This window comes from Netta rufina (assembly GCF_964035555.1).
Source record: "Netta rufina genome assembly, chromosome: 3".
Taxonomy (NCBI): domain Eukaryota; kingdom Metazoa; phylum Chordata; class Aves; order Anseriformes; family Anatidae; genus Netta; species Netta rufina.
In genome coordinates this window covers 57,539,718-57,552,655 of record NC_140125.1, presented here as the reverse complement: position 1 = coordinate 57,552,655, position 12,938 = coordinate 57,539,718, and the positions used below count along the sequence as shown (strand labels likewise).

Here is a 12,938-nt window from a genome sequence, read left to right as displayed (position 1 = left end):
AAAAAAAAAAAAAGAAAGAGAGAGAGAGAAAAAAAAAAAAGTGAAAGAGCTGGTCCCTGTAGAAGGAGTTCAGACTTGCAGGGAATATTTGCAATATATGGCACCAAGCTCTGCTTTTAATCAGACTCCAAATATAAAAGCACAAAGGAAGATATCAAGGTAAAATAGAGATTACCTATCCAGGGGAACTCCCTTCCTCTTTCCTTTCTTATCGTATGCATTAAGATCATTATTTCATTTTGAGACGTAAAAGCTGTGTTGCCCCTAGTTTCCATTTGCTTCAAGTCTTGGACAAACATGGCTGGATTTACATGTGTGGTATAATCTCCACAAATTCAGCACATCGTGAATTTCATTTGTCACTTTATACATTTTTAAACAATGCTTTGTGATGCAATTGTTCTCCTTCAATAGATTCGGAAAACTCTCATTACTTTTTCTGTTTGTTTATCTTTGTTGTTAAGATCAATAATTCACTGTGGATTTCAGTTACAGAGACCATTACCATAGATTTTCCTTCCCTGATTACATGTATGTTTAAACCTGCCTTTACTTAGCATGTCCCCATACAGCTCTGTGATGGTCAGCCAGAGGGTAACGTAGGCTCAAGAAATACTTGTGGGTGCAGCTGGAAAATAAAATGAATGCATGTAACTATTAGATAATTTAACGGGGTTTATTTCCAGGCCTGCTTTCACCTACCCATTTCTGAGTACAGAATGGACTTGTGGGAATCCACCCTTACTGGAAAAACGCATTGATGGAACTTGGCAGAAGCTTCTCATTTAGGAACAACCTAAAACGAGGAACAAGCTTTGAGCTCTTTTACCTTGTATATCCCCTTCAAAAGAAACCTGGAGAATGTCAACAGTGCTTTGACAGAAAATGCTGGTCCCCGGTGACCTGAATTTGTCGGGTTTTCAATAAGCTCAGTGTGGGTAATGAGGAAGCAGCTTTCAGTTCAGGCAGAACTAGAACTCACCAGGTCCTTGGCCACACTTCCTGAAGTGTGACATTTCAGGAATTATAATGCCAATATTTCAGGAATTGTAATGAGGAATAAATTGCCTATTCACAGTCATGCAAGATGAAAGAGAAGCTATTGTCAATACATTACAATTCCTTTTCCTCCCACAGCTGTTGCAATTGACAAAGAAAATCATCCTCTTGGCTGTCCTAGGTGAGAGCAAATCTCTTTATATAAAGTGGCTCAGAATGTGGTCCTTCCTTTTACCTATTATACTGAATGCCTGTGAGTTGTCAAGAGGACAGAGTTAGCTACTCTGAATTTCCAGTTAATAAAAAAGCCCTGGAGTAAAAATTCAAAGAAATCACCAGAGATGCTGCAGAATTCTTCTAACCATGCCTTGCCAAAAATTCTAAATCTGGATACAGCTTCATGTGTGTAGAAAGGAGGAGTTCAAGTCTGCCTCTTGTTGAGACCACTGATTTTGCATTAGCAACCAAGAATGGTGGTTTTAGGACACAGGATTCCATATTTCCCAGTTCCAGGATGATCAAGCTTAGGAAGTTTTATTTTGACTAAAACCACTTCATAATGATAGGACTTTCTTGAGAAAATTCTGGCAAATTCTTTGAATTCATAAATGCTTTACATCAAGTTTGAATGTTATTCCAAGTTTAAGTAGAACAGCAAAATTAAATGGGGCTTTCTTTAAAACAGGGAAGGCAGGCTTGATGAGGATCTTAAAATGCAATTTGGTTAGAGGGCAGTAGGGCACAAGAGCTGTTACAGGGAAGAAAACAGAAACTGGGATCTGCTACTGACCTGCTGAGCAATCTAGGTCCTTTCATCACCTCCTCTGCTTTAGTAATTCCTGTAAATTGTTAGTAATGCTATCCTCTTAATAAAGAAGGTTAAGTGTTGGATCAGAGCGGCTCTTAATCCTGTAACTTAAAGGCTTCATTTTGATTTGGGTCTTATGCTTGCTTGACTGTGAGATCTGACAGAAAGTGCTGTAGCTAGGGTGGCTACAAAAGCTTAACCAATGCCTACATGTAGAAGTAACCATAGATTTTTCATATGAAAATTCCCCCAGCTTCTACATTTGTATGTTTTTTTCATATTGCTATTTCTGCCCTAGACTGTTTTTGATGGGAGTTGATTTCATGACTGCTCTGACGTTCCCCCACCCAGACTCCAACGGGTATTCAGCCCGTAAACAAACTCAGACAATGCTTATCAGTATTATACCTGATGCCCATGCTCCAAAAATTCAGTGTGCTAACTGTCAGGGTACTCTCCAGAAAGCAAGAGAACAGAGGGCTTTCATCCCCTCTCTGGAAACAGGAGCTGGACTGGCTGCACTGCATCTGCAAAGGATGAATAGACTTCTATATAAAAGACAAGAAGGGGATAGCATTATATTCCTTTCCATCCATTTTTGGGGGAGGTGGGGAGTGAAACATAAAGGGAGAAAATAAGCTACAGAAGAGTTTCTTACTTTAACAGAGACACCTTGGTACCCTGCCAAACTGCAAGTTTAGTAAGTCACTGGTGCTCTGCAGCGAAGGTGGTTTGACCTCACACAAGGCAAAAGCCCAAGAAGCCAAGGAAGCTAGGGGTCATGGACATGTGCTCCAGCCTGTCAGTTGTTTCTCGCTCCTTCCACAGAAGACAATTCTGCCTGTATGTATTCAACATGTTCTTGTTGGTTGCGCTTGGGTGGAGTGGTGTTGAGTAAGCCGGTAGTTATGGATACCATTGAGGTATCTATCTTTCCCCATATATTGCAGGTGATTGTAGGAGAACGGCACAGGGTTAGGTGCTGTGGCAAACAGGAACCTAAAGATTGTATGTTGCCACACTTAATTATTAGTCACCTAAATTCCTTTTGCCTCTACCTCTGTGTGATTAGGAAGCAATGGTAAGCGTAATAAAAATTCAGGGGGTTAAGCTTGGGTACATAAATAACATGGAAACAAGCTTACCTGACTGATTCAAGTCATTGAAGAGATTAGGATCTCTTAAATGAGGCATCACTCCAATATGGAGCTCCTGGTTGATGGTGTCAGAGCCCATGCTGAGCTTCAGACAGGAAAAGATCTGGGGAATGGAGATCTCTCTGGGTCAAAATGAGCTTCCCATTAAATCTGTGCAAAATCCGCTGTTTCTAAGGTATGCAGACACAAACATATTTTGGCTTTTGTTTTTTCCAAAAAAAAAAAAAAAAAGAATGGATGTTAACACTAAGGAATAAAAATATCTCATCTATACATTTTTTTTTGCACCCATGTACCCCCCAGAAAATAATCCACAAACACTACTTAGGTTTCTGAGTGAAAGCTACAAAAACTGGGTTCTTTAAGTATTTCTTACTTGGAGCAGTCATTTCTTGTGCTTGGCAGTTTACCCAAAACAGTGATATTCTGGTCTGGTCCATTTCCTGTGTCCAGTATTACCCTACTGAATCCCAGCATCAACTTACTGCTTAAAAAAAAGTACAGAAAGTACACGCATAAATCATATTTAATTAACGTGATGAAAGAACATCTCAGTGGATTTGCTCCATCTGAAAATGGAGGCCGTATCTGTTCCCCAAAGAAGTTTCATCCCATGAACCTTTCTTAGAAGCTGTTTGGCATAGACTATTTCTTCTCACCTGCTGTTACATGCTGTCATGCTGCAGGCTCAGTTTTGACGGTAAAGCTTCTTCTAATCCCCTGGGATCATGCAACAGGAAAGGAAGACAGCCGCAGAATTTGTCAGTCTCCAGCCCTGCTCCCCTCCCTTTTCTCTCCAGACCTGATGCAGTAACATTTCTTTCCTTTGAATGTGGCACTTCCAGTTGCTGCCTGGAGCAGTCTGTGAGGGAGGACACGGTGAGGACACCGTTTGGATCTTTTCTAATGCAGGACCTGAAGAAAACACAGGGGTGTCTTTTGTCTTACCAGCCTGTGATATCTTTCAGGGTCTCCCCTGCCTTGTATTTTTTCCATTTGCTGGCTGGCACTCACTTTGCTTTGCAGCTCCCCATTCTCGTCCCATGCCTTTTCTCACCAAACGGCCTCGTGCCACCTGAAATAGGGATGTTTCAGGCAGCGGCTGGGCTGCAGGCTGTATGGTTTCCTTACCCTCACAGCTCAGCTCCATGCCATCGCCGGCACAGCGGAAGAGCTGCGTCCCACACACCGTCGCCCGTGACTATGTAAATACGAGCTGCTCTTACGCCCAGCCAAGCGAGGAGATGCTGTGGGAGGCCCGCAGCTCCTGCAGGGCTCACCGATACTTTTATCTGCAAGGTGCGTGTTTATGGATGAAGAAGGACAAGGAAGGAACAAGGGGCAGAGGCACGGACTTGTGTGTCACCTTCACATGTCTGCGAATTGTTAGGCTGGTTGTATAATATTTTTCAGTCTCGATGGCCAACTGAATTAGCCCTGTCGCTTTGTACTTTCTGAGCTTGGATTTTGAAACTTTTATTTATTTATTTATTTTATTTGGATCCGCAAAACCCGTCACGACGTTAAGTCACCACATCTCCTGATTTTTGGGGGGCTTCTGGCAGCACACTGACCGTGGGGACACAGGTGGAGGCGGGGGGGGGGGGGGGGGGGGGGCGGCGGCCATGTTGTGGCCGGGCAGGGCGCCGGGGGCTGCCCACAAGAGGGGCTGAGGGGAGGCAGCGCCCGCGGGCGAGGGGCACGGAGGGGAACCGGGAGGAGGAGGAGGAGGAGAACCGGGAGGAGGAAGAGGAGACGGAGCCAACCCGGCGGGCAAAAAGCAGCCGCCCGGCGTCGCCTCCCCGCCCGCAGGCACCTGTTGCCCGTCGCCTGGAGGAGCAGCCCCACCGCGGGGAGGGGGGATAGGGGGCGGCCGGGACCCCCTGGAGTCGAGGAGCCGGGATCCCCTGGAGGAGCCGGGTTCTTCTCCCCCCTTGCCCGCCGTGGGGCGCAGGGGGAGCGGCGGGTAATGGCCGGCGGTGGTGAGTCACCGGCGCGGCCCCACCTGCGTACTTAACCGCCGCCGGGCGGCCGGCGCCGCACTCGCGGGCTGCGCTGCCGCCGTGGCCGGGAGCGGCTCCTCCTTCCTCCTCCTCCTCCTCCTCCTCACGGGGTGTTCGGCCGGGGCGAGGCGGCTGCCGCTGCATGAGCGTGTCCTTCTCGAGCCGGGGAAGCAGCGAGAGCGCTGAAAATGCCCAAGCCGGTAAGCCTCAGGCAGCAAGGAGCAGCGCGGCGGCTTCACGGGGAGCCGGGGGGGGCTGCCCTCGGGGCGACGCGGAGCCCTTCCCCGCTGCCCTCCCCGGGGTGTGCAGCCCCCGCCAGGGGCTCTCAGACGGAGAGGTTTGGGGTTTCTCCGCCTGTCCGGGATGGCGAAAAGCTGCCCCGGAGCCCGTTTGGTGTCGGATGCGTTTGTATAGGGGAAGCGCTGCATCCTCGCGGCTGAAAGCGAAATTCCTGGGCACTGATGCCTCCTGCCGCGGTGCTGCTGGTGGGTCTGCTGCCAGGCAGCCTCTACTAGCCAGTATTAAAATAAATAAATAAATAAAGGCAAAAATAAGTAACTTTTTTCTTAATTAACCAAACTTATCTATCTTCAAATTTATTTTTTTAATTATTCCTTTTTTTTTTTAAGCTTCTTCCTCCCAGAGGTTTGCTAGTGGTTTTTCTTCTTTTTTTCCCTTTGTTTTTAAAGCCTGCCACGCTCTGCCAGTTAGAAGCAGCAACTTCTGCAGAGCTCGCTGCCTCCTCATGCAAGGCTTTGGGTTTTTGCTGGGGCAGACGCACTGCTGAACCCCGGAGACCATGGTCTGGTCAGGTTGTTGTTGGCCTCTGTTTGCAACAGAGGCAGTGCCTCGTAAAATGCAGTGCAGTAAAGGAGTAACGTGATTATTCGCTACGCCCTGTGGAATGGCAGTAAGCAAGCTTATCTTTATGGTCATAAGCAATGGGCGTCCTACCACCATAGCATTAAACTTGGTTTAACTTTTTTTTTTTTTCAAAACAGAGGAGCCTAAATTATCTTCCACTGAAGTTCCTGTAAGCTTCCAAAAAAAAAAAAAAAAAAAGAAAGCACCCAGTCTTTTTAAGAAATGCTAAATCTTCAGTCTCCTTGGATGTATTTAGACAATTGGAGATGACGTATGACAGCATATAAAAGCATATGTTGCAAGGGCCCTTCTGCAGGTGGGGGAGAAAATATGTAACTTACAAACCATGGATGCTAAATTCTGTGTTCGTGTGTGGATAATCTCTCTTAGTATACTATTAGTCGTTTGCTAATTCCAGGGTGCTTTCTTGAAAAGCACAACTTTGTTTAGGACAAAGTTGTATGGGAAGCCATGGATAAGTGTGGAAAAAATGTTTAATCTTTTTTTTTTTTTTTTTTTTTTTTAAATAAATTTAAATTCAATTTAAAAAAAAAAAAAGGCCCATTTTGTCTGGCCTGGGTATGTGCTTATTCCTTCACAGATGATGTTTTTTGTTTGTTTGTTGACTGACTCACCAGTGAATAACAAAGATGAATAGCGTAAGCCCCCCTTCCACTGGGAAGGACAGCTGTACTCAGATGATTTCTGAGATGTGACCCACTGGCTGGAATTCATGGAGAAGACTCTTTGTCAATAGTTTGTATAGTGTAAGCGGTTTTTTTGCAATCTGCATTTAATCCTCTGTTTAGTGGGGCTAACTGCCACCATACTGGAAACGGGGGAATTTTGCCACGACTATTTTAATACAACAATTTAACTTGACTGCTTCAGACTGAGACAGTGAATTTGTGACCTTCCAATACACCTCATTTACTCTTAATACAGCTAAAAGGATTCCTATCATTTTGAAGGGTGCAGTGGAAAGGGTGTAAAGATCCTAAATATCCTCCAAAGGCAAAATTGTGCTTAGAGAGAGCACGATAATGGCCTGTGGCAGGTGTGAGGAATGACAGTATGAATTCTGGAAACGCAGGGAGGCAGTTTTAGTTTCTGATAGGTCGAATATATGAGTACTAAATACTTGCTACCTAAAGCTGTTTGCATGCGTCTTGTCAGCTTGGCATAGGTAAATACAATGTTGTTTGGCAGATCCCATGTTGATATGGGTACAGTTTGACAAGCTGGTCATCAGCTGTCATCTTAAAATCTTTATTTCTAAGCAAGAAGCAAAGTTTTGTCAATCATCTTCTCCCTACCCCTAAGAAAACGAAGGTAAACCTCTGTATAAATCTTTTATTTTAACAAATTGTGCACCAGGGAACTTAGAGATCACGATTGGAATTCAGTCTTTCACAGTAAACTATGAAGTCCACTAACACTAGAACATTAGTGATTTGGTATTTTAATAGTGTACCATAGTGAAGTGCTATAAAACAAATATATTCCAGATTCTGTGGTAGTGTTTAGTCGTAATTACTTGGATCTGATGCATGTCTACAGCACTCAAAATAAATCTGAGAAACCTTCCAGAAAATAATTCTAAAGTAACTTTTTTTATAATAAAAGCAAGTGTTAGTGTATAATTTAACACAGACATTCTGCTATGTGTAGCAGTTACGTAACAAGATCTCTGAGGTAAGCTATATATGTGTAACTTCTTGTTCCCAGTTCATAAGGGTTTTTAACTGGGAGTTCATCAGCAGTTCGGAAGCTTAATTTCCATCTAATTTGTACCGTAGTTCATTAGGTTTTGCAAATGGTGGATTATTACATAAAAAAGCGCAAGAGATGTCATCTTGTCCAAATCTTGCGTTGTTATCTGAAAACAAGTGAAATGCTCAATAAACTTACTTGATCAGCCTCACATCTGTTCATTACTAGAGTGCCTGTGTGCTCGCTGCATTTTTCCTATACCAATATGATTCTAGTTCATTTCTGTTTCACTCATTATATAGATGGTGTTTTAGCTGAATTGCGTTCCTTTAACAAACCAAACCAATCTAATAAATAGAATTGCAGGGCTGTGGACTATTGAACGTTACTTACAGGAGAAGGAAATGTGATCTCTGTTCTATAGACCTGTTAATTTGATCTGACCTATCGGCATTCTCTGTTAGTGTTTTTGAAGGTGCATTTTTTTCTTATAAAATCCCTTAAGAAAAAATGCCTTGCAAGAAATGAAGTCAGCTTTGCAGCAGAACATCTAGTGTCACACAAAAAACTTGTGTGCATGTGTATAACACTACAGAGAGGACAGCAGTGAATGCAATCCCACAGCTTCTGGTGCTAAAGAGCATACAGGTGAATAATACTGAGAGGTGCCCTTTTCTCATATGTTTCCTAGCAGCCTGTGCTCAGAAAGCCAAGCATACTTAATGAAATCTGTCAGTGCCGTGGTAGTGGTGCAGAGGGCTACCATGTAAAGGGGTGTAAAGGCCTTAAGGTAATAAAAGTCACATTTCAATGGTTAAACTTGGAGGGGTGGAAGAAGAAGGAGGTCCCTCTCCATATGGGCTAAAAGGTTATGTACTGGTCATTGATAGAATGGCTGTCTTGTCCATTGACCTATAATCTGTAGGGTTTCTCTAATGGAAAGCATTGATAGAAGGTGCTAGTGACAGCTTTCATAGAAGATAAGTTAACCATTTTCATCCTTGCCCAGAAAACAAAAATCCGAAGCAGAACCTACAAAAGGCTTTGGGGATGACTGGAGGCAGAAAGCCTCCTCACAAAAAGGATGCTGGGCTAGTTTAGCCTGGTAGAATTAAGTTACCTGCTCTCTCACCTTTAAAATAAAGGTTTTAAATGCCAAAGAGAAGGAAGAACTGCTTTAAGCAAGACTTGTGGCTTAGGAGACTTGCACATTAGACCAGTTAAGTTTTTGGTTGCTTTTTCTTCCCCTGTTGTCCCCCTCCCCTCTGCCTTGGTCTTATTAGGAGACTACTCCAAGATTTAACGCCCTTACAGATAAAGTCTGACAGGGATGTGTTTTAATGCTGCTGCGTGTAGGAGTGCGGAACTGGAACCGATGACTCAAAAGGTTTTTCCTAGTCCTGTGTTATTAATGTGCTAGTGTGTGCTTGGTATTAAGTGGTTAGACGAGTCCTCCGTACCTGTTTGCTGTTGAATATACATGCCTTCTGAAAATGAACGTGGAGACCGCATGCAGGTCTTTCTCCAAGCCTTTTGTTGTCCGTGAGCACCTTCTGGCATTGCAATTCAAGAAATTTGTCAAGAGATGAGAGTAACGATAGGAATTCAGTTAAAAATACAAGTAATAGTAATCATTGGCATTTCACAGATCTTCCCAATCTGTTCTTGACTGTGTATCTTCTAACTGCACATACGGTTTTTATCTTCAAATTCTTCACACCAGATTGCTATAATTGTACTGAAAAAAAAAATCATAACCATATTTTCTCATAATTAAAATCCTCTTGGCTTATGGATAGCTTTACATTCAGTCGGTAATAAGATTTTTGCCTTTCCTTGTAAGCACAAATTGCAATACATCAGGTGATATGGCATTTAGGGTACTCGGTACCAGGAGGTGTATGATCTAGTGCAAGGTGTAAAGAAGTTTATACTTTCCACATGTGCAAAGTCCCAGCCATGGCTGCAAAAGGAAGGTGAAGGATTCTATTAATAGTAAAAGTAGGGAGTAGTTCACAGACGGCTGAAGTTGTAGGAGGAAGAGCTCACAACTGTGCCGAAAACCCAAATTACTGTATGAGCTGAATAAGCATTTCTGAGGTCAGTTTGTTCTCTAGCTTCTGCAGAGAAATCAGAGTGTTAACTGTTAAAGTCAGCCAGTACTTAACAAATTTCTTAGCCTTCTTAAAGGGCAGAGGGGGGAGACGAGCTTTCCTATTCTTCTTCGTCTGCCCACATGAACATCTTCCTCTGTCTACACACACACACACGAAAATAAAGAAGAAAACCCACAGTGATAAACCAGGACTTCTTGAGAATAAATCTTCTTGATGACCATCGAAGACTCCTGCATCAGTGTCATTCTTGCTTGGCACTCTGCGTCCAAAGAGCTTTATGCGCCCTGTAAATCCCATAATCACTCAATTGACCTTGAAGGAAGGCAGTGCTGCCTGAGATCACTGAACCACACTGCACACTGTTAAGTAATATATCTTGGCTGGGCTGTGTTCTTGTTTTTGAAACCTGGTTTCAGCATTAGGTAATGTTTAGTCTGTGAGCTGAGAAATACATCTCTGCTGAAGCAGCTGAGGTCTCGGGATTTTACCGAGCAGTGCACAGGACTTTTTCCTTCTAGGAGGGGGAGAAAATCGTTACTGCATGAGCCTAAAAAGACGGCTTAGCTTGGTGTAACAGCTAATGATATTGCCTCCACATTGCTCACTTGTTCAGATCCAGATTTTGTTTCTCCTTCTAGTCCCTGCTTCACAATGGAAAGTATCGTCTGCTTTCATCTTCGAGAGAGCACAAGTAGCATGTGCTCAGCTGGGACTAATGAGCACCCAACTCTGTCAGCTGTCAATTAAAATAAAAATCCTGAGTCAGAATTAAAATCTTGGACTCTCCTTCTGAGTGAGGAGGGCGAACAGTTGCTTAATACCAATTACTTGCATTTGGGGCCACTTACACAAGTTCCGTAGCCTTCTGCTAGCTTTGGGATGTCACCATGGAATTGCCCTACAAGAAGATACGGTGCAGTTGATTCTCCCTCCGACTTTCATGAGCAAGTGCTCTAGCTATGGTATAAAACTGGGAGACGTCACTAATGCAGTCTCATCCTCTCTTGATTTATATCATGGCAATGTCCCCGTTCACTGTGGCAGCCCTAACCTCAGCATGGGATGTGTGCGGACATACAGTTGATGAATCTTGGGCAGAACAGAGCTGCTCAACTCTGCCAGGAGACCAGCAGACACACAGAGCAGATCTGTGGGCTGCCTACGCTGAAGATGTAGGGACTGAAGAATCTCAAGCCTGTACTGGGTGCTGCTATCTAACCCGACTGGGCCAGCAGAGGACTTCACAGTCTGTACTGCAGCCGCTTTGAGTTCTTTGTGGGAGCTCAAGTTATTCTTTAACATCTTGCTGAATGCACTTTAATCATGAAAGCTTAGCTGGCTTAGCTTTTTGCCTTTCTAGAGAGAAGTGATTATACAGTGTTCCTGATCCACAAAGTATGTGGTATAAATTGGCAGGTGGGTTTGCATAATTGATATATAGTGATCTCAGCATCAGGGAAAATACCTTTCCCCTTCAAAACTGATGCACCTTTCAGTAGTGAAGGGCCTGTGAAGTTTAATCTCAGAAGCCCATAAGCATTTTTAGCAGTTAGATTTCACCAATCTTTCCAACTTTTCCTGTGTTACCTATAATGTTGCAAGAGCAACCAGTTTGTGATTAGCTGACATTCCAGGACTTGCAGTGGCCTACCTTTATCTGGGAGCAAACAGTACCTGTTGCATACTGTTTAAAGTACCTGGCTGGGAAGTGTCAGCGCTGCAGCGAGCTGGGCGTCTATCAGGCTGTCAGGCCATCTTTAGGCCATCGCATCATATAATCCCGCTCGTAAATTTTGTGAGTGCCATGTGATGTGTTCCGCCGAAGTCCACGAGATAAAGTGAAAGAACCTGATTACAGAGCAGGTAAAGCAGAGGGGTGAGGTATCAAAGCAATAAATCCCTCTGACAAATGGATTCATAACTGGAATGACAAATGAACACGCATCATCGCCCGGGCTGGTGTGACATGTTGCGCTGCTATTTCTCCTTCAGCAAACGCAGTTGGTTTTCTTCCTGCACTTTGACTTCTATAAGAATGTGGCTGGCCTCGCCGGGTCAGGTGGAAAGCCCCTGCAGCCTAACACTGCGCCTCTGTTGCTGGCCAAAAGCTGATGCCTGAGGAAGAGTGTTTGAAAGATACGCACCATTGCTCTCCTCTGAGCTGCTGGGGTGTTGGAGGCTGAAAGCTCGTATATAATGAGTTACTGAGTGGATTTCTGTGAACTTGTCCGGTCTCCCCTTGAAAACATGTGAACTCCAGCATCCGTGAGGCTGTCCTAGATAACCTTCACGATGTTTGAGAAGTTATCTACAAAACTCCTTGCTGCAGCGCTGTTTGAAGAGCTGATTTCTCTTGTTCAGAACTGACCGGCTTTGATGCACCCAGTTTTTGCTGTTGTTACAGGCAGTGAACACTTGGTCCTTGTCCACTCTGCCCATGTCTGTCGTGACTTTGTGCTCTTACGTCCTAGGCTGGGTTAACTTCCTTCCAAACTGAGAGGTCCTGATGCACTTGGTTGATCCTTGCATAGGAGTTAGTTGTTCTATGTAAACTTCTTCCAGTTCATGTCTGGTGCAAAATAGTTGTGCCTCTTGTGATGTCTACATCTGGGAAGAGTGCAGCTGTTGAAAACTTTTCTCTGAGAGTCAGATCTTGGTCTCCTCAGACTCTCAGAGCATAATCTTGAGAGAAAAAGAGAGCCTCTCCTTGTGGTCACACATCTGTTCTGCTGCACTCTGATGTGCTGTCCTTCTACCGCAGAAGAACAATCCTATCTTGTGCTAGTACTGCTCATACAGCCTCTACTCAAAAGTGTTGAGTGCTGGCAGGTTGTGTTGTGGCAGTCTCGAGGTGAGTATCTGCCAGGTTTTTGACTCTTAAGAATTATTCTTTGTTTTCCTTTATTTGTGCATACTGTTCTCTAGAAACTATGCTTCTGCATAAGCACTGGAATAAAAGGTGCCAATATTAGTGCTTGTATTCATGGAAAGCTCCGAGGCACTTGCAGCTTTTGTTTAGGTAATTAATTCCTGCAGCCCCTGCTCCTGTTTGTTGCTAGTTGGTGCAGTGAAATTCAGCTGCTGTGTAAATCAGCGCCTGCCTGCTTGGTGTTTTCTCTTGGAAACAACGTAGATAGGAAGAGTTGTTTTTGTTCTGGATCGAGATGATGAGGTACTCAAATATTTTGCTTTTCTCTTGTGGGGATTGTGGAAGGATCATGCTATGTAGCTGACTGACATAAGCATTAGAGATGTTAAGTTAACTTTTATTTTAGTT

General features: G+C 44.0%; 1 protein-coding gene across 1 annotated transcript in view; it reads left to right on the top strand.

Annotated features, from left to right (window-relative positions):
- Positions 1-5,016: 5,016 nt before the first annotated feature.
- The window catches only part of EZR (ezrin), a 34,936-nt gene continuing 27,014 nt past the window's right edge, over positions 5,017-12,938 (top strand). Inside the window, exon 1 of the mRNA XM_084285196.1 lies at positions 5,017-5,167. Within this exon, the coding sequence (XP_084141322.1) occupies positions 5,156-5,167 (12 nt within the window). The 5' untranslated portion in view covers positions 5,017-5,155. The remainder of the gene's footprint in view (positions 5,168-12,938) is intronic.